At 46.6% G+C, this 21,455-nt stretch overlaps 1 protein-coding gene across 2 annotated transcripts in view; it reads left to right on the plus strand.

Moving 5' to 3' along the window:
• The first annotated feature begins 3,434 nt into the window (after window positions 1-3,434).
• EPDR1 (ependymin related 1) overlaps window positions 3,435-21,455 on the plus strand; it is a 28,502-nt gene continuing 10,481 nt past the window's right edge. Inside the window, exon 1 of one of the 2 annotated variants that reach the window (XM_058725435.1) lies at window positions 3,435-4,097. In XM_058725435.1, the coding sequence (XP_058581418.1) occupies window positions 3,799-4,097 (299 nt within the window). In that variant the 5' untranslated portion in view covers window positions 3,435-3,798. The remainder of the gene's footprint in view (window positions 4,098-21,455) is intronic. The other variant, XM_058725434.1, reaches the window with a different exon arrangement.

The raw sequence follows: 21,455 nt of genomic DNA on the forward strand, positions 1-21,455 counted from the left end.
AGTCGTTTGGGACGCCGGATCCAAGAGGGTGCAGGAGAGGATTTCGGGAGAGGGAAGGACGCGATCTGGGCCCAAGCTGAACTTTGCGCCCTCTGCCTTAGAGGTTCCCCGAGTACAGAGTTGGAGGGGAAGGAAAACTTCGGCCGCCCTTTAATTCTGAAACACGCTTGCTTTCTCCAGGAGGGGGCGTGAGGAGCGCTGAGCGGCGAGACCACGGTGTGGGACCCGGGAGCCATTGTTGGAACAGGATGGACACCTTGTAGAAACAAACCTCCCCCAAGTTGCATGGAGTTGGGTTTTGTTATTGTTGTGTCTAGAAGCCAGTAGCTGGGGCTCAGGTTTTTTCCAGAATGGCATTCGGTCTGTACCTGCTCCAGGAACAGAGCTGCCAGAGGTGTAATAATAGCATCTTCCAGTGTGGAAATGTTTTCCATCCACCGACGTTCCCCTTCCTTCTTCTCACTCCCTATTCCTCCGTCCAACGTGAACGAAACCCGGGAGAAGGGGAAGAGTACCGGACACGACAATATGAAAAAAAAAAAAAAAATTTCCCCCCTCATGCCCAAAGCGATTTCCAACCCAGCAGCCTAAATTCTTGATTTTTGATGTGCTTGGAAAGAAAGTATTTGAATTGAGTGAGAACCTGTGTACTATGGAAAGCAAGCGTGTATATTTTGTTTTCTTTTTTCTTGTTATTAGGAAGAAGTGATAAAACCGAGGACTGGCTCAGGTCTCCACAAGAACCAAAACAAAACAAAAAGGAGGCTTTATTGTTGCAAGTATATTAATCGCCAGGCAGTAAGAATTCCGGTATGTGGTATTTTCATGGGGTGTTGGAATATGAAAATGTGGTTTCTAAATGTAAATCTTTAAAAACATAGTCTAATTAGAATCCTGAACACACAGTAGGTAATTGGTTTTGGTTTTTTTGTTGTTGTTTTGTTTTTTTGTTTGTTTTCTTTCCAGAGCTTAGCTTGGTCACAGCTTAGCTGTCGTCACATTGTGACCCACAACGATAGTTTAGTTTGACTCTGACCAGGATTAAGTAATAAAAGGAACAGAAACTACAGCTGACATTTTATTGAGCATTTACAATGGGCTAGGTATGGGGCTAAGCACTTTAAATACACCGTCTTATTATTATTTTTTTAGGGCACGTAAATTAAACATGGCAAGTGGAGAGGACAAATGACACAAATATTATTTCGAGATTCATCCAAGGAGTCAGGTTCTATTTAGGGGAAGCCAGAGCGTCCAAACACAGCGTCGCCAGTCGCCAACTCGAGAGGTATGCCAGTTTCAGCTAGAACGGGACCCAAGCTCCCAAGATGCCAAACCAGGCCAGCGAAATATCAAGCACAGGGGATAACCCGGATGACATCGGAAGCCATTCCCAGCAGTAGAATCCAGTGAGTCGAAACCCCCTGGCTTAGTGAAAAATATTTGCAGCCCAAATTCCTACAAGGGAAGAAAGTACAGTTTTGAGAAACGGCTGAACTCCTGACCCTTTTCCTGCCAGGCGGCTGAAGAGGCAAACTTGGAGAGGCTCTTCCTTGCGCAGCCGGTTGAAACTTGCTGCCTCTGTTTAACCGCAAGTCCCAAGTCCCAATGCTGCAGGAATTTCCCTTTCTCCATGGCCTGTCTTTTAAGCAAGGCTGAGAAGAAGGTAAGAGGCCTTCTCTATAAAGCTCTTTGGCGTCCCCAGGGGGTCCACTGGCAGCCGGTCTGTAGCCTTTCTGCTTGGGGTGGGGCAGCAGTGAAGGATTCATCTGGAGATTCCCTCACCGGCCTCCCTCTTCAGGCCCTGCCTTAGCACTTAATCCATTACCCTGTACTTGACAGTGATTTGCCAATAGCTCACGTAACAGGAAGCTTCCCTGGTCAGTGGCTTCTCTCTGATGGTTCCTTTTCAGCCTCCCTAAAGGCCTGCTTCTCTGCTAGGGCTCCATAACCATCCTCTTCCTGCTCTTCACACACCCCCATCTCCAGGTTTTCTGGACCTCAGCACTGCTGACACTGAGGTCAGGTAATTCTTTACTGGCTCCAGGTAATTCTTTACTGGCTTTACTGGCTCCTTACTAAACTGGGAAGTTTAGTAGCCTCTCTGGCCTCCTCCTACTAGATGCCAGTGGAAGCTCAGCCCCTACCCCACTATGACAATCAAAAATGTCTCCAGATATTGACAGCAGTACCCCCCCACCCCATCCTCCCCTGCTGCTCTACTCTTGGCTTCAATTACCACCTAGATGCCAATAGCTCCCAAAACCAGACCTCTGGCCCTGCTGGTTTCTGGAAGTGCTTATCCAACGGTCCCTGGGGTATTTCCACCTGCCTATCCCACAGGCATCTCACAGTCAACCGATCCTAAACTGATTTGTCTTCTTTCCTCATTCAGGACTGAACTCCCAGTGGCCCCAACCAGAAAGCTCTTCCACCTTCTCTGTAGTTCCCAGCTCCGCTCACCCTCTCCCTTCCACCACTTGAGTTCGGATGTCAGTATCTGTCCTCTGGGTCATAACAGCCTCTCCCACCTCCTTCTCCCCCGCCCATCCTCTACACTCAGGCCAGAGTGAGCTTCCTAAGACTTACCTGATGGTACTTCTCCCTGGCTTTCAAGGCCCTGAGCGATCTGGCTCCAAATCACTCTCCTTAAACACCAGCGCTTCACCCATTTTCTCTTGTCCCCTTGTCCTTCATCCAGGAATGTTCTCTCCCACGTCAACTGGCTCACTTCTTCGTCCTTGAAACAGAGCAACCGAAAAGATGCTACAAACTTGGAAAGCGAGGGTCTTTTTCTGTTTTTTTAATGTTGCTTCTTTTTTCTTGATTCCATGTGGTATATCCTGATATTACAAAACAGGGGCACCTGAGTGGCTCAGTCGGTTGAGTGTCCGACTCTTGGTGTCAGCTCAGGTCTTGATGTCAGAATTGTGAGTGCCAGCTCTCCGAAGAGCTCCCTGGTGGGCTCGGTGCTGGGCATGGAGCCTACCTAAAAAACAAAACAAACAAAACATAAGCCATAAACCCAATTAACTTTGTTCTTGACGCTAAACTCCCAGACTCACACACCTCCAGGGTTGTGGTGTAGTCAGGTGATGGGTGAGGGCTGCAGTCTCACTGCAAGCATATCCTGAAGACAAGGTCTCTGAGTCCTATGCCCAAGGGCAAGGGCTTATCCCCTAATACCCCAGGCGCTAGACTAAGAGTGGTGGCTTGAAAATGGCCACGATGCATGACTGCTATCATTCCTTCCGGAAGGGACCCTTCGATTTCTAACTTGGAGGAAGAAGGTGTCAATTTTGACAAAGGGGCAAGGTGTGGGGGGCACAGCAAGTGAAGCGGCACTGCCTTCCCGACTTGGAACTTGAACTTATCTCCTAGTTTGTGGTTATCTGCTGCGCGCTTCAGTTACTGGAGGAAACGAATTTCTTCTCACCGTCCTGCTCCCCACCCCGCCCCCCCTTTAGAACGCGGATGCCCTTCAGGATGCTAGTGGCACCGCTGCCACTGCATTTCCTGTTGGCAGCAGAGAGCAAAGCGAAAACACAAGCCGCAGCGGGCAGCGGCCCAGGCAGAAATAGCTCCCGCGATTCCCCGGAGCCTTCTCGGGCCGCGGCCCCGGCTCCCGCACCGCGCGCGACCTGATCCCAGCCGTGGGCAGAGGCCGCGCGGAGACCACACGCCCGCACGGCCCCGCACGCGGCGGACGGTTGCGCGGCGCCCGGACTGCTCAGAGCCCCCTGCGGCTCGCGCCGGCCCTCGGGGGGGGGGGGGGGGCGGCGAGCGCGGCGGACGGCGATGCTGGGGCGCGCTCCGCTCCGCGTGGCCCGCGGGGCCCTGGGCGCCTGGCTGCGGGGCGGCCTCTGGATCTGGGCGCTGGGCGGCCTCTGCGCCCTGGGGGCGGCGGCGCTGGGGGCTGGGGCCGGGGGCGCCCCGGGGACCCCGCGCCCGTGCCAGGCGCCGCAGCAGTGGGAGGGCCGCCAGGTTCTGTACCGGCAGAGCACCGGGCGCAACAGCCGCGCCCTCCTCTCCTACGACGGGCTCAACCAGCGCGTGCGGGTGCTGGACGAGCGCAAGGCGCTGATCCCCTGCAAGAGGTACGGGGGCCGCGGGACGGGCGGCGGGGGCGAGGTCGCGGGGGCCGCGTCGGGCCGCTAGATTTCCAGCCGCTGGCGGCGCCTCCCTCTTACCGAGGAGAAACTTCGCGGGGAGGGTGGCCGGGGCCAGCCCGCTTGGGCGGCTGGGAGGAGGGCTGGCCCCACTGCGCTCTGAGATCCCCAGCGGGGCGGTGGCGGGTGAACAAGGAGGTAGGGGTGGGATCGCATCCCGGCGTCCCGGGGTCCAGGTTCGCCCAGGTCCGCACGCTGCTGAGTCAGGCTCTCGGAGCCCCCTTCAGCCTAGGGCGTGTCACCTGCACTATCTCCTCTCTTCCAGGAGCCATCTGCGAGGGAGGCGCGCAGGATGTGTATATTTTAAGAATTCTTGTTGCATTTTAAAAGCATAGGGCAGCACTGCAAAAGGTGTGGGGAATCAAAGAAAATATCATCACCCCGTTACAACAAGTGACATTTTGGTCAACTTCGTTAAATTTTTCTAAAGCAAGTTTCACACACTGTGATTAGAAACCATGATCTTTCTTTATACAAGCTCACTTACGCGTTCTTATTTGCCATTTTATTGGCTGCCCCCCCTCCCCCCGCTGAGCTATTTTAAATAGCTGCACAATATTCCACGGAGGAGCGATGCCATTTTTTTTTCAAGGCCATTGGTCCCATGATTCACCTTTCCACGTCTGCTGCGACAATGGACGTCCTCTTCCTGAGACCTCCTGTTGCTCCTGCCCCGTTTAAGACCTGATTTCTATTTTGGGATCACTACCTGTCAACTCCACAGCTTTCCTGTGGAAATTCGTATGTGTGTGTGTGTGGGGGGGGGTTATGCGGGCCCCCCTGTGTGGCATTTGCATCATCAGGAGGTAGCATGTGACCTCCATGGTTTAAGGGCCCAGAGCAGTAAGATCTGGGGCAAATCTTGAAGGAAGTACCGAGGGAACAGAACCCTTCAGAGCAGTATATTCGAGAATGGGAGCTAATGCATTTGGAAAGGTAAAACATGAGTCCTGAGGAGATCTGGAGCAGCTGAGTCACCATGGGGGCCTGGGAATATCTCTGAGGCCTTTAAAGAACATTCTGGTTCCGTCTCAAAGGACGTAGTAGCAACAACCAATGTTTGAGCGTTTATTATATACCTGGCACAGTGCTGAGGACTCTCCATGTGTTACGTGAAAATCTTACAACAGTTTACCAGTGGAAGCTTTATTGATCTCGGTGTTATAGACAGAGAATCTGAGGTCTAGGGAGATTCAACATGTTTCTTTCAAGACCCCACAGCTGGGACTCGAGGAAGCTGGGTGGTTTCTGACACTTGTGCTATATTACCAGGCTGTCATTCATTCATCGTGCATTTTTTTCATGGCAAGCACTTTGTTCAAACAGCGCGGGTCCTGGGCCTCAGGGAGGTCACAGTCCGGGGTTGGAGTCACACGAGGAAAATTTCCACTTGGTGAGATGAAGGATATAAGATGGGCAGCTAACCCAGGCTCCCTGTGGGAGCTGAAGCATGAGTGAGTCTCAAAGCCAGTGCCAGTGACCGGAGAAGGGAAGACTGCCGGGGGCGGGGGGGGTGGGGGTGGGTAGGGGGGGGTGGGGTGGGGTTGCGGGTATATTCCGGGACATTCTGGAGCACACAGGGCTGGATGCGTTCCAAGAACTGCAGACGGATCACTGTTAGGACTGCAGACAGAGGATGTGGAGAGGTTGGGACCCACTGAAGGATTTTCAAACAGTGTAATGTCATAATTGCGTTAGGGACTAGTCACTGGGCGTATGGTTTCGAATAAAGGAGAGCAAGAGTGGAGGCAAACACGTGCTGTAGGAGACTCTGGTCGAGGTCCGGGTTGAAGATGGGTAGCGGCCATGGAGGCAGTGAGAAGTGGACTCGTTAGGGAAGTATGGAAGGGGTTTACCCACAGAGGAGGTGAGGAGAGAGAAGAGTCAAGGAGAGGTGGCCATTTTTGGCTTCTGATGGCGTGAAAGAGATACCAGCGCCGTTCACGGAGATAGGGTTGGCTTTGTGCGCTTCTGATCCAGGAGAAATCGCTAACCTTTAGCACCCTGATGGGCAGGCTGGCACAGTAGTGGTGTATTGATGAACAAGGTCGTGTTGCAGCCCGACTGCAATGGCCCAGAGTACACTGCTGAAGCAGAGTAGTGTGGCCAGGAGAAAGGTAAGGGTCCATTCCCCCAGAGGTAGTATTTTCACCATGTAAGAGGTTAAGCTTCAGAGGTGGATAAAGCTGGGTGGAGTGCAAGCGTCCTGAGGCGGGTCTTTGGGGGAAATTGCTAAAGCGTTGTGAGCCTCAGTTTCTTCATTTACAAAATGGGAATATCAGTGGTGTCTAATTTACTGGAGTGTCCTGGCGTTTCAACCAGTTCAAGTATGTAAAGCACACGGCACAGTGTATGACACATACCAGGTGCTCAGTAGGTGGCTGCGGCTGTACGTGGCCCGCCTGGTCAATTGACCCTGGCCCAGAGACTCGCTGCCAGCCCGTGGGCTCAGAAACTTGATCAAGGGCCCTTCCTTTGGGAGCTGACTCACAGGAAGCAGGCTTAACAGCTAAAACCTATATTTGAGTGAGTGCTATGGCTGGCATGGGGGCCAGAATGCTCAGATCCACAAGACGAGGTCATTCTCTCCCTGTAGGCAAGCCAAATTATAATCAGGAGGTTGTGAACAAAAAGTGGGAGCCAAGTCACTGAATCTAATGATTGCTTGCTCCAGGCCAGGCTGTATGCGCAATGTTGAGCTTTCCATCCTGAAGGAGACAGGCCAGCCCAGGGTAATGGGGCTGAGATTAAGTGATGCGTTCATTTCCACCAGACAGATGTCTTGTCACTGGTTCTCTGCTACCCCAGCCCTGCTGGTCCAGACTCCCTCCACTCCGCATGGAGTCTTGGTGAGTACTGCTCAGGCTGTCTTAGCAACCCTTCTTCATCTTTGACTCCATGATCGATTGCTATAGCCTTTATGTGTGTGTGTTATGTCTTTAGTGGGGTTGCAGCCAAATCTTGCTGGCCTAGAGGTTTTTGTCCCCATGCGGTGATTTCTCATTTCTCTGTCCTGACCTATCAATTGTTGATTTCACAGTTTAGTTTTTAGAAGGCAATTTTATTCCCCATCTTCCCAGTTTCCTGGCGAGGTTCCGTCTCACAGTCCCATCTCTGGCCTTACGTCAGATGTAGAAAAGAATGTTTAAGTGCGTAAATGCATTTTTAAGCTCTTTAAATGTAGATTTGCTGGAATAAACTCAGAAACTTTTTCAGGTATTAGCAGTCCGGCCAAGAAACCAGATGTTATTTGAAGAAAATATGGATGGGTTGTCTCTTCATATTTATTAGTAAGCTGAGAAGTAAGTTTTAGAATTGGATCAACTTCTTAAGATTTTTATTTTGCATCCAGATAGTTATGGAAAATCCCACTGATAGTTACTGTGGAATGACTAGGATTTTCCAGGCTCCTTTTCCCTGAGATGATGGAAAAGATTAAACAACTTTATAAGCTTCAGATAAGACAGCCTCAGCAGAGAATGGGAAATATTAGTAATTGATACTATTTTGTTTTCTGCTTCCAACAATCCTTCCTGACTCCTTGGCTAAACTCACAAGTATTACATCTGGAAGACCCAGGAAAAGAAAGAAGATTATTTTCATATTTCAGCGAATGTGTTGAATTTTGTGGAAGAAGCAGCGTGGGATACTGAATGAATTTTGTTGGGCCACCAGTAGCTTACCGCGCCCACTTACAAAATGGTGGCTTGGCGGTTGGAATTAATGGTGCTACTGATACAGAGTGAGCAGAGAGGGGTTAAGAGAATATGCCTGGGTATGGTAGGGATCATATCTTAGAAGACTATTTGACTACCAGTCCTATAGGTTCAGGGATTTTGGCGGGGTGGGGGGACGGGTAAAAGATGAAAAGAAAATAGATTCTCATTCAAATTCTGATCAGTTCATGTCAGTCTCAGTTTTCCCTGAGAATTCTATTCTTGGAGAGCAGAATATCATTTCTGTTTTGTATTTTTAGAGAAAGCCACACAGTGTTGTGTAGAGAGCACGGACATGCAGTGAGAAAGTCATGGGTTGCCAGACATGGCCTCTAGCCCTGGCTTCACCACTTGCAATGCGATCCCTTACTTCTCAGGATATCAGCTTTTCATCTTTGAATTTAATTTTAATGATCTACAATGTTTATACTAAATACTCTTAGGCCTTCGTCCTTAGAGATTAAATGATACTAATCATTTAATGATTTAATGATACTAATCGTGCTTTTATTACATCAGGCTGATTCCTGTTTCTACCATGATACAATGAACTTGACATGGATTCTGATTTTTTTCTCAGCTTGTCCCTTTGTGTAGATAAAACCAAAATGCTTTTTCTTTCTTCTCTTCTTCACCTATACCTGTGTTCAATGGGTAGAGGAAAGAGGGGCCACCCTTAAATGCTTTGGTTGCAAACTCAGAAGGCTCTCCTCTGCGTGGGAGCCCCGAGTACACCAGGGCATGAATAGCACTGCTTCCAGAGTGTTCCTCCATGTATCTGCTTTGAAAGATTAATTCCAAAGGCTGTTATCACACTAGGTAACTCCAATGATCATTGTGTTTCAACAACAGGATAAGGGTTTTTTTTTTCCCCTCCAAATATCGAATTTTATTTTATTTTGCAACCATCCCACTGTGACAGAAAGGTCACAGTGATAGTACACAGCCACTTTTTCCCCCTGAATCATTTGAGAGTGAGTGGCCCACTTGATATCCCCACGACCCCCAGATACTTCAGCATGATTTCCTGCAAACAAGGATATTCTCCCGCGTGACTGCAACGCAGCCCTAAGAATCAGGAAATTAACACGGATTCATTTCTACCATCTGAAATGCAGTTGTTCTTTTATGTTGTGTATCGCAAAAAGGACCCAGTTTCTATTCAAGCGTTGCATTTAGGTGTCCCGTCTGGAACAGTTCCTCGGTCTTTCTTGCACTTTTGACGACAAACCAGTTGTTTGGTAGAATGTTCCTCACATTTGGGTTTTTGGTTGAAAGTTTCCTTACGTTGATATTCTAGTTATTCACCCGCGGCAGGAGTATCACAGAGGTAGTACTCTGTTCTTGCTGTACCCTGTGATCACTTGTTTCTCTTTGATCGCTTGTCACTTGGTTAACTGATGGCTGCAAAGTTTCTTCAGCGTCAAGTGACACCTTTTCACTTTGTAATGAATAAGTATTTTGTAGGGAGATATTTTAAAACCACGTACACATCCCATTTTTCATGACACTGAATTTATTCACTTACTTATATCAGCACACCCTCAAGGATTCTCACTGTGATGCATTTGCTCTCATTGTTTGGTTTGATGTTCACATTGTCCCAGATCTGGCCAGTGGGCACCGTTCTAAGTTGGCTTTTATGTTCTTTTAACAAGCACCTCTCATTCTTTGAGCACTTTTTTTGCTTTTTTGCTTTTTTTTTTTTTTTTTTTTTTTTTTGCCACCATAAGACATCCCCAAACCATCTGTACTCTCTCTGCTAAAGTCTTGGAATAAGCCAAGATTTGAGCCATTTCTCAAGAAGCTCTGGTTACTTTTACTGGAGGATAATATTTGGGTGCCAAGATTTCTGCTTTCATTATGCTCATGGCTATTAGGTGGCTGTGCTCCCAGACCCCTCTCAGTGGACAAAGGAAGGGGATGTAGATTTGAACACACACACATGCACACACACACACACACACACACACAGTCACTCACTCATACACATACACATAGATTTACATGTACATACGTTGCTAAGCTTCCGGTTCTGATCCATATATGTATTTGCCTAGAACCTCCAGTTCCACCCCGCTACCACATGGTTTGTTTTCGTAGGACCCTTCTCAGAGAAAACTGGCTCCCATTATTCAGTTGGAGTAGGTCACTGCTGGTGCATTGCTGTGATGTCCCTTCCCGACATGGGTGCCCTCCTCACCGCACTGGGCTCTGCACCCTAGGCCGGGCCATGCAGATGGCTCTCTTGCTTGGCCCTCCCTTGTGACTTTAGACGACATTGTTGAATGAGGGCAAGGCAAAGATCAGTTTATGTTTTTTTATATGTTTGCCTTCTTTTGGATTTCTCAGGGTGGTATGGTTGTAAACCCTCAGAATGCTTCTGTGTGGCTGGGGGAGGTAAATTCGTATGAAGGGCTCCGTGGATTTATTTCATCACCAACCTTGTTTTGCATAGATGAGGCCTTCCATCTTAAGAAATCATGCCTTTCAGAATTTCAGAATGACTCTTTTTTGCCTTTATTCCCTCCTCTTGCTCTCTGCTGAGATCAAGAGCCAGCATTTTCTTTTATTATTAGCTCAGGAAGTCTGACTGCTTGTGGCCTTTTGATCCTCGAAAATAAACCATGCTGATTTGCAAAAGTGAGTTTTTCTTCAAGGAAGAGATGTTCTTGGAAGCCTGTAAAGTTTGCTTTGAGTCTTAATTCAGTGGGTGTGTTGACCCTGGATTTCAGAGAGTTGACACTGGGAGGCAAAGGAGAAGCAGGCAGTGAGGAGCACTTAGTGCCAAGGAAGACAAGCCCCATACGGTAATAGGGCTGGTGGGGTGTAAGACCAACTTATAACTAGAAGCCGGAGGTGGTCCCCCAACTTTTGTGAAAGCGTCTTTACTTCTCTCCGTCAACCTTGAGCTGTTTCTTCCTGATTCTGCCCTCGAAGATGGCGGTCGGGGGCACAGTGCCCGAAGATCTGAAAATATTCTACCAATTAGTGGTTTGTTTTTCCTGGAATGAATGGGATTGTCTTCTATTTCCCCAATTCCAGTAAAAATCTTCTAGTTTCCCCTTTATAATTTCTTTTATTTTACCCATCTTTAAAGAAAAAATTCCTCTCTTTATCCCACCAGCTGAAACACCATGCTCCCCTTCTATTTAAAGCAAATCTCACGCTAAGTCCAATTTTCGCGCCCCCTCCCCGCTGCTACCTTGAACCCCCTCCGACCAAACTTAGAGCATCATACCTCTGCTGAGATTGCTCTGCTCAAGTGCAAACCGTTACTAATCGAATGATCTTTTATCAGTCCTCCTTTTACGGTGCTCATTTCCTCCATTTTGATATCTTTCTTCACAGGGTCTTCAGGACCCACGTTCTGCCGGTGTCCTTTCTTCTACGTCATTTCCTTTTCTTCTCAGTTCCTTTTGCTCTTCCTCCCCTTCTTGCAGACCACTGATGGTAGAATGTCCCAGGGTGCAGGCTTTCCATCCCTTTACTTTTTTTCTTGTTTTTAAACAATTTTTTAAATGTTTTATTTTTATTTTTGAGAGACAGGGAGAGACAGAGCATCAGTGGGGGAGGGGCGGGGGGGGGGGAGACACAGCATCCAAAGCAGCTCCAGGCTCCGAGCTGTCAGCACAGAGCCCGACGCGGGGCTCAAACCCACAAACCATGAGATAATGATGTGAGCTGAAGTCGGACGCTTAACCGACTGAGCCACCCAGGTGCCCCTCCTTCCCTTTACTTATCTGTCTACACCCCTCTGTTGGTGCCCTCAGCTAGGTCATGGCTTTAGATGGCATCTCTGCACGGAGGACTCCCACACGTGTGTCTCCAGCCTTGAGTTCCCCCGTGAGTCCTGTGTCCTCTCCCCTGAACCTTTACATCCAAATCCTGAGTTGACCTCTTCCTTTGGATCTCTGACCGTCATCTCAGACTCAGCATACTCCAAACCGATGCCTCCCCTGAAAACAAACAAACAAGCAAATCAAAAATCATTCTTCTTGCAGGTTTCTAAAGTGCAGCTAACTGCAACTCCATTTGCTCAGGACCAGCTCTTAGGGCCATCTCTGATTTCTTCTTCTCCCACATGCCACAAGTAATCCATAAAGCAAATCCTATTGATTCTAATTTTGATAGAGACTCACCATCTGACCACATGTTCGCTACCACCTGAGGGTCCAACCCTCATCGTTCTTGCCTGGGCTTTTGGCACTAGGCTCCTAATGGGTCCACCTACTTCGACCTTTGCCCCCTTTCTGTTCTCAGCACGCCACCTTTGAATGATGATTCTGCTAAAAATATTGTATCATATCGCTTGTCTGATCAAAACCCTCCAACGCCTTTCTGTGTCTGAGGGTAAATGTCCTTACACGGGCCTGGCCGCCCTAAGGGGTCTGCTTCCCACCCCCTCCATCCCTTGTCCCTGACCTTGTCCTGCAGCCTCCCTGGTTGCCAGCTCGCTCCCCCGCTGCTGGCACTTGTGTTGTTGTTTCCTGTGCACAGAAGGCCTTTTCCCTAAAAAGCTGCATGGCCCCTTCCCAAATTCTACGGTCTCTCCTGCCAACATTCTCCTACACTCCGCGTCACTGCCTTGCATGCTCAAGATGCTTACCGCTATCTGACTTACTATTTAATGTTTTTTCAACCTGTTTTCTCATCTCCTCTGCCTCCCCTTGCCCCAAACAAGGCTCCATTGTTAGGACTTTTGCTTGGGTTGTTGCTGTATCTCTAGCACCACAGAATCAGATTTTGGGGGGAATACTTGAATGAGAGGATGACTAATAACGGTGACATATATATCTATTGTAGAAGGATAAGCAAAGAGGAAAAAAGTTACCCATAACTGCTCAACCAGTAAGACTACATCTTCCGAATAGCCTAGGAGATTTTTAGATGCCCAGCACGCATACCGTAACACATACTGTTTCACAACAGGCTTATTTTCACTGAACAACACACTGGGCAAGCTCATCCATACGGACTAGTCCCCTTCTCTCATCTTTGAACTGGCGTCTCCTCCTTCGGGTCTCAGCTCACCATCTCCTCAGAGGGACCTTCTGCGACGCCCCCCACCAGCCACTCTCCGTCACATCCTGTTCTGATTTCCTCAGGGCGTGATCCCTGTGTGACATCGTCTGGTCAGTTCATTTGGTGTTTATTGTCCATCTCTCCTCCGCCAGTGAGAGAACTTTATTGGTTTGGCCGATCACCCAAACCTCGGCACCTGGAAGTGCTTGGTGTATCGTAAGACTTAGTTCATGTGTGTTGAGCAAGTAAACACCGTTTTGATGGCTTTGGGATGACTAGCGTTATACGTGTTCATGGTGGAAAATCTAGACAACACAGAAGAGCAGAATAAAGAGAGTAAAGATCGCTTATAGTCCCACCATATAGACTTAAGAACCCTGATGCATGTGCTTCTGGATTTCTTTTCCTACTCCTGTGTATGAAATTTTGAAATTAAGAGGGAAACATGGTCTGCATTTTTTTTTTATTTAACAAAATGCTGTGCATGTTTCTCATGCTGTAAGTACCCATCAACGGAACCATTTCTTTCTTTCTTTTCCTTTTTATTTTATTTAAAAAAAATTTTTTTTTCAACGTTTTTCATTTATTTTTGGGACAGAGAGAGACAGAGCATGAACGGGGGAGGGGCAGAGAGAGAGAGGGAGACACAGAATCTGAAACAGGCTCCAGGCTCCGAGCCATCAGCCCAGAGCCTGACGCGGGGCTCGAACTCACGGACCGCGAGATCATGACCTGGCTGAAGTCGGACGCTTAACCGACTGCGCCACCCAGGCGCCCCTCTTTTCCTTTTTAATGTTTATTTATTTATTTGCAAGAGCAAGAGAGGGAGCGCAAGTGGGGGAGGGGGCAGAGAGAGAGAGAGAGAGAGACAGAGAGGGAATCTCAAGCAAGCTCCATGCTCAGTGCATGATCCCACGACCCTGGGATCATGACCTGAGCCAAAATCAAGACTCGGATGCTCAACCAACTGAGCCACCCAGTCGCCCCAGCAGAACCATTTCTGATGACTGTGTGGTATTCTAGCTAATGGATAGAGCACAGCTTCTTTAAGCTGTCCCTTATTATGGGATAGTTATGTATCTTTCCTCTCTATTGTCCACATAGCATTATCAACTATGGGTGAGATGGAACTTAGGAGGGATGAGCCACGAACCCATGACTTATGAGGCCATGAACCACCAGACTAGCTGGCGAGGCGTCCAGGTTCAGCCATGATGAATGCAAGGCCTTTTGAGTTTGCCTGAAAATACTTGCAGGGAGGACTATATAGACTACTACATGTATAACCTTGTATTTGTGTGCAGTTCTACGTGTACCATTTTTTAATGCATTTTGGATACATTCCTAGGTAAGAAAATGATAGAAAAGGGATTTGCACATTTTTAAGTTGTGACGACTTTGCCCTTCAGGAAATTGTTCCACCTGGCAGATATTTCAGCTGGCAGAACGTGAGTGGTCATGTTTCCCACACTCATGCCTGTAGGCGGCTATTTTTTTTTTTAAGATTTTTAAAAATGTTTATTTATTTTTGACAGAGAGTGAGAGAGCAAGGGAGGTGCAGAGAGGGGGGGGGGGGGACAGAGAATCCAAAGCAGGCTCTGGGCTGACAGCAGCGAGCCCGATGCAGGGCTCGAACTCATGAACAGTAAGATCATGACCTGAGCCCAAGTCAGACACTTAACCGACTGAGCCACCCAGGCGCCCCAGGAGCCTAATTAATTTTTTTAATGATTTCTAATATGATAAAGAAAAAACAAGGGCAAAATGACATGCCTGTGGTGCTGTCACAGCCCTAGTGATTCTCACTGTGTTGTGGCTGTTTCTGAAATTTTACATGTAAGTCTCTTACGGGCTGTTGGTTTAACTAAGACACTCCATCATGTTCAGTAAATATTTTTCTGACCTATTTTATAAAGAATTTATTCTAATTGGGATGGATATGAAACTTCACCAACCTAGTGGTTTGTACTAATAGATTGCTTTACGTTAAACCAACTTGGCTCTCCTAAAGTAAATTCTAATTTATCATTATGTATTAGTCTTTTAATAGTCTGCCTGATTTGACTCACTAATATTTAAGATGTGGTTTTAATCCACAGCCACAATTCTTCTTGTGTTTTAGTTTTTAATTTTCTTTCTGTATTTTAATGTAGAAAAAGCTTTGTAAAATGATAAAAGAATTGGCAAGCTTTCTATATGTCTCTATTGCTGTATAGCCTTGAGGTTGGAAAACATTAATTCCTGAAACCATTAGGACCCAACTCCTTTTGGAGAAGTAACTCTTTGATCTCTTAAACATCAAAGATCTAAGATCTCACTAGACCTCTGTAAGAGTTTTTTTTACCCCCCTCCGGTTATTTATTCACTTAATTGTATGCTTCATTCTGCATTCGTTTTGGTTATTTATATTTTCCTAGAAAATCTTCCATTTCATCAAGATTATATTTATCACCCTAATACATTTGTATGTGATGTTCTCTGAACTCTGAAACAACTCCACCTTACCTATCAATATCCTTTTCTTCTTCCCAATATTCTGCATTTGTATTTTCTTTTCCCTCAGGATTACATGTTTAACAATCAACTTGTGGATTTATGGAATGGTTTCATGGTTTATTAATTATCGTATTCTACATCATGTATCTCTTTTGTCCAGAACAATTCTTGACACCAAATGGCGGTGCCCACCCATATTTTGAAAAGGTCTGTAAGCAGGCTTGAGGTGGATCCTACCTAGGAGAGCATACCAGGACCTCCAGAAATGGATCCTCCGGGTTCCTTTCATCCATGAGCTAGTCCCCAGCTCTTCCCTCATCAAACACTATCTTCAGTGTTTCTCTTGCTCCACAGTCCTGGTTTTGGAGAATTTTCCCTCATATGGGCATTGAGAGTTTCCCAAGCGCTGATGGCTTCCTTCAGAAGCAGTGCCTCTTTGAAGGGAGAGGCCGTGTGAGGAATCTGACCCCCAGCAGGGTGCCCCCCTGGCCCTCAGACCCTCCAAACAATGGGGAAGCTTTTGGACAGAGGGCTTCTAAATAGGAGGCAGCTGTCGCTGGACAAAAAGGCTGTGCTGCCCCATTCACGGAAGGCTGCTTTTGTTGTGGCTGACACTAGATCAACTGGGAAAGTTCCAGAGTGTGAGCTCTGCCAATGAGTGAGAACCGTCAGTTTGCCCGAGAGGAGGCACCAAAGTAAATCCTCCAAGCTCCTACAGTGTCTTAGTTCAGGCTGCTGTAACGAATACCAGAGACCTGGTGGCTGATAAGCAACAGAAGTTCATTGTTTACAGTTCTGGAAGGTGGATGTCTGAGATCAGGGTGCCAGCATGGTTGGGTAAGGCCCTCTTCTGGTCGTAGACCTTCCGTTGTATCTTCACATGGTGGAGGGCGCCAGCTAGCTCTCTGGGGCCTCTTGTATAAGAGCACTAATCCCATCCATGAAGCCTCTACCCTCAAGACCTAATCACCTCCCAGAGACCTCAGTCCTCCCGCCATCACCTTGGGCATTAGGTTTTCAATATCAGTTTGGTAGGGTTAGGGGAGGGACTCAAACACTCAGATCATAGAACCCAGAGAACCTGCTGTTCTGGAGCATCTCAGAAGTTGCCAAGGAAGAGGCTGTCAGATGGGAAGATGGTGGAGGTACAGGGCCAAGGGCACATCAATTTCTTGGGCTGGCATAGCATCATCAGCTACAGGTGAGATGTAACTTAGGAGGAATGTATGAGGCACCCTGAACTACCATGCTAGTTGGCATGGCATCCAGGTTCACCCCTGATGAATGCCAGGCCTCCTGAGTTGGCTTGAAAATACTTGCAGGGAGGACCGTGGTAAGCAAGACCATCTGCATTGACTCCAAAGCTTCTAAAACAGTCCTCCCACCCCCACCACCTCACCGAGTCCCTTACTGCGAGATACATTTTATATTCCCAGGAATTATAAATCCTTCTTCCCAGAATGTCTCACCAAGGAGCTGATTATCCAATCAAGTTGTGAAAGGCAGATGTTCCTCTGAGGAAGATGCCAGAGAAACCATGGAGTTCTCTGAGTTGGAACAGGGCAGTGGACCAGTAGACAGTTTTACCAGCTCACCCTCTGGGGAGGAGAGGTGCTGGGGAGAGAATCTGCTCCAGATTTAATATCCACTGAAATGCCATGTTGAGCACCGTGTTCTGATGTGGCTTATGTGTTTCTTCTGCATGTGGGAGTCCTCTCTCTCTGAATTGAGCCTTCTACCCATCCCCTTTGTCATACACTGTATTTTGGATCATGATCCCCCCTCCCCCCCCCTCCGCCCCCACCGCCCCATCCAGCGCCATGTATTGTCTGGCTTGCCCTGAGGACCCCCAAGGAGCCACCCTCTTGATGTCTCAGTTCCCCTAAGGAGTTAGAGGGTGAAACTTGGGAATCCACTTTTCTGTCACCAGAACACAATTTCTTTTGTAAAGGACGCATGTTTACTTAGGTCCCACTCACTATGTCGAAAAGAATTTAAAGTGTTTGGATGGTTTCTAGTGTTTCCTTCTTTCACTAGGCTGAGTCAAGCCTCTATAAGGTCAACTTCTTCACTTGTTAAGCACAGAGGACTTTTTATTTTGTGAGTGTTTGTACAAACTTCTAAGTAGCTTTGCCACAAAAGAAACGTAGATTATTTTATTCCTTTTATTATTCGCTGCAATTTCTTTTATGCTAATATTCTTATCTACCTGAATCCTTTATTTTGATTCATGTTTATATCAGCTAGAAAATGTATTCAATTAATTTTCCTCCGCAAGGGTACTGGTGCCATGGTATACTTCCAGAAAGTTTGAATGTCTGAGAACATCTACTTATTGCTATTTTGCATAATGGTAACTTTGGGGTGTATACAATTCATTGGATAATAGGGGCACCTGGGTGGCCTAGTCACTTAAGCACCTGACTCTTGGTTTTGGCTCAGGTCATGATCTCACAGTCTCCTGAGTTCGAGCCCCGTGTCAGGCTCTGTGCTGGCAGTGCAGAGCCTGCTTGGGATTCTCTCTCTCTCTCTCTCTCTCTCTCTCTCTCTCTCTCTATCACTCCCCTACGTATGCTGTCTCTGTCTCTCTCAAAATAAATAAGCAGTTCATTGGGTAATAATGGTATTTTTTGTTTAAAATTTGCTGTGGCATTTAGAGCTCTAGAAGAGAAGTCTGATACCAAACTGATTTTCGTTTAGTTTTAATAATTTTTTTTCTGCCCTAATTTTTGTCGGTTGTTTCTATTATTATCCTGGAACATCATTAACATCTCCAGGCTATGTCTAGCTCTAGAGGAAATTTCATCTGCTGTTTCTGGAGGCTTGATACTCTCCAAGCAAGAGGGAAGACATTCTCTTTGTTCCTTTAGAATATCTCTCTACTTACATGTATTGGTTCTCTTACATCTGTTCCCCCCAAATTTCTTTTTTTTAATATTTATTTATTTCTAAGAAAGAGAGGGAGAGAGAGCAGGGGAGGGGCAGAGAGAGACAGAGTGACAGAGGATCTGAAGTAGGCTCCACACTGTCAGCACAGAGCCCGACGCGGGGCTCGAACTCACAAACCATGAGATCGTGACCTGAGCCCAAGTTGGATGCTTAACCAACTGAGCTGCCCAGGTGCCTCGTGTTCCCCCAGATTTCTTAACTTGTAAAAAAAAATTTTTTTTAATGTTTCTTTATTTCTGAGACAGAGAGAAACAGAGCATGAGTGTGGGAGGGGCAGAGAGAGAGGGAGACCCAGAATCCGAAGCAGGCTCCAGGCTCAGAGCTGTCAGCATAGAGCTCGACGCGGGGCTCGAACTCATAAACCGCGAGATCACGACCTGAGCCAAAGTCGGTTGCTCAACCGACTGAGCCACCCAGGCGCCATGATTTCTTATCTTTCCATTAGCCTTTTCATCCCTTCCTATGTTTTTCCTAGAGTTCTGGAATCATACCTTTTAATGTGCTGTTCTGTTGTTTGTTTGTTTGTTTGTTTCCTATAGCCCAAGCATTCTGTATCATCTCTGCTACATTTTCTATTTTGATAATCATGTTTTTCATTAGAGAGCTATCTTTGTGGTCACATATTCTTCTTTTTTTTTTTCCTTAAATTCAGTATCATCCCAAATCCCAGTGAAGATAAAAAATAAGATCTATATTTTAGAGTCATTAACGTTAGCTGGAAGAATGTCTGTGTTCATATTTACACACAGTGGCAACTGATAAGTTTCTACTGAAAAGCGGAGTGCTGACGGTAAGAACCTGACTGTCCTTGTACCCTCCCAACCTTCTTAATACCTTCTGATGCGTAGTTCCAGAAATGACTATGTACCATGGCAACATGGGTACCTTGGTGCTAATGAGGATCTTTCTTTTAATGTTGAAAAAAAAAAAAAGACAACTTGAACTATTGTCTCATGATAATTTTTCATTATCTTCCATCAGCGGGAAGAATATATGCCTGTGCCAGTATTCCTCCTGAAACATTTTTGGGGGAAAAAAAAACCGCTTCAATTTCTTGAGCAGGCTTTTCCTCTTTTGAACTAGAATCCAAGCAGTGGAGGCCCGTCACCTTACAGCTTCTTAAATTGCACGCAAAATTATTCTTTGATTTTACTTTTCCTAGGGCTGCATTCTCAAGTAATTTAATATTCCTTTTGTTGTATGTGGTTGGTATCAGCCTGCACAATGAGTTTGTGTCTAACACAACAATTTTGAAATAGCGTTTTTCTTTTATGTCTCATAATTACTGTAGGGTGTAACTCAATCCTGGTACACGCCAGAATGGCAAGTGGCCGAAGCTCCATTCTTCCGGCCTCGAGTCACAGAGCTGGCATGAATTGCTAATATATTATATTGCATATTAAACGAATCCAGAGTTGGTCCAATTTCTTCCATAAAAGCCAAAGTCCTTTTGAAATCACAATATAATATCTGTACACTCCCTTTTCTGTAATTTAAGATATCTTGGATGGCTAAGCAGTTATACGTGGATGGGAAGAATCACAGTGTTAGTGAATTAGGACGAATCTGATAGGAGATCAGACCTGGAGTCCAATCCCGGCACATTATTTACTACTTAGTTATTCTCTGAGCCTCGTATTTTCTCATCTGGTTAAAAAAAAGAAAGAAAGGAAAAAGCTAATAACGTGTCAGCCAGCTGAATTTGCCAGTCTGTAACCTCTGCCTCAGACTGTATTTTTTTCCCCTTGACTACTCTGATTCAAGACAGAAAAACAGTTGCCTCCTGCTGTACGGGCAGTAGCTATTAAGGTTTCTCCACACCCAGGTCAGGCTCTGGTATTGTGGGTCCTGGGATTAGCCAAATCCTTGGGCCCTGCTCATTCTGGAATGAAGGGCTCCCAGAGAGCTGTTAAAAAAAAGCATCTGATAGATAATAACTATAAAGCAGTGGATTTTACTTATTTCATCTAGGGTGCTTTCAGCTGCACGTGTCAGAAAATTGACTAATGGGGGCTTAAACTATGAGGATCGTTGTAGTTTACCTCAGAATTCTGGTGATACTTGTTCCTAGGTCTGACTCAACAGTATCATCAAGGCCCCTGGTTCTTCTCCATCCATTTACTCTAGAATGTTGGCTCAGAGTTGCAAGATGGCGCACTGACTTGTTGCCTCATGGCTTTAAGATGGCTATCTCCACTCTAAGCATTATATCCTTATGTTCAAAGACAGGAAATGAAGGACATAGAGCGGGACAGGGAGTCTGCTTTTTTGGGAAAAGAGAAATCTCCAGGGCATTTCTTCACCCAACAGACTTCCTTTTATATCTCCAAGGCCAGAACCAACTGTACCCCCAGCTCCAAGGGAAACTAAGGAAGTGAGTAGATGAGTGTACTTCCTCAATCTCTATATTGAGAGGCAGGTAAGAGAGAAAGGGTCAGTTGCCTGCAGGGCTGCTACAGAGGGGTCCGCTATCGCATTCAAGATTGGTCTCCCCTTCATCCTTCACCCACCTGGATGAACTAGACCTTCTTTGTTACACAGCCGATCTGGTCTTATGTACACAAGTCAAATGCGTAGTTTCCCTATTAAACATTAACGGGTGATAGTAAACGTACCCACTGCCAGACTTTTCTACAAAGCTATAATCCCTTGCATTTATATAACAATTTTATATCTGCTGTCTCAAATCATCTTCATAAAAAACTTTGAGCTTCAAATTTTTGGTCTTTCTTTACATATGAGAAACAGGGAGATTAAAATTATGATCGCAGGTCACCAGTAGTAGATTGGGAACCTGGATTTCTTCACCTCAGCTTTTTTTACAGTGCAGTTCATGCTGTCTGTAAACCTTACCCTGAACTAGACAGAAAGATTTTCCCCTGCCTTAGTATAGTTGGGCAAACTTTTTAAAAAATGTTTATTTATTTATTTTGAGACAGAGAGAGAGAGCAGGGGAGGGGCAGAGAAAGAGAGGGAGAGAGAGAATCCTAAGCAGGCTCCATGCTGTCAGTGTGGGGCTCAGTCTCTCAAACCCTGAGATCAAGACCTGAGCCGAAACCAAGAGTTGGACGCTTAGCTGACTGAGCCACCCAGGTGCTCT

Source organism: Neofelis nebulosa, chromosome 4 (genome assembly GCF_028018385.1).
Source record: "Neofelis nebulosa isolate mNeoNeb1 chromosome 4, mNeoNeb1.pri, whole genome shotgun sequence".
NCBI classification, from domain to species: domain Eukaryota; kingdom Metazoa; phylum Chordata; class Mammalia; order Carnivora; family Felidae; genus Neofelis; species Neofelis nebulosa.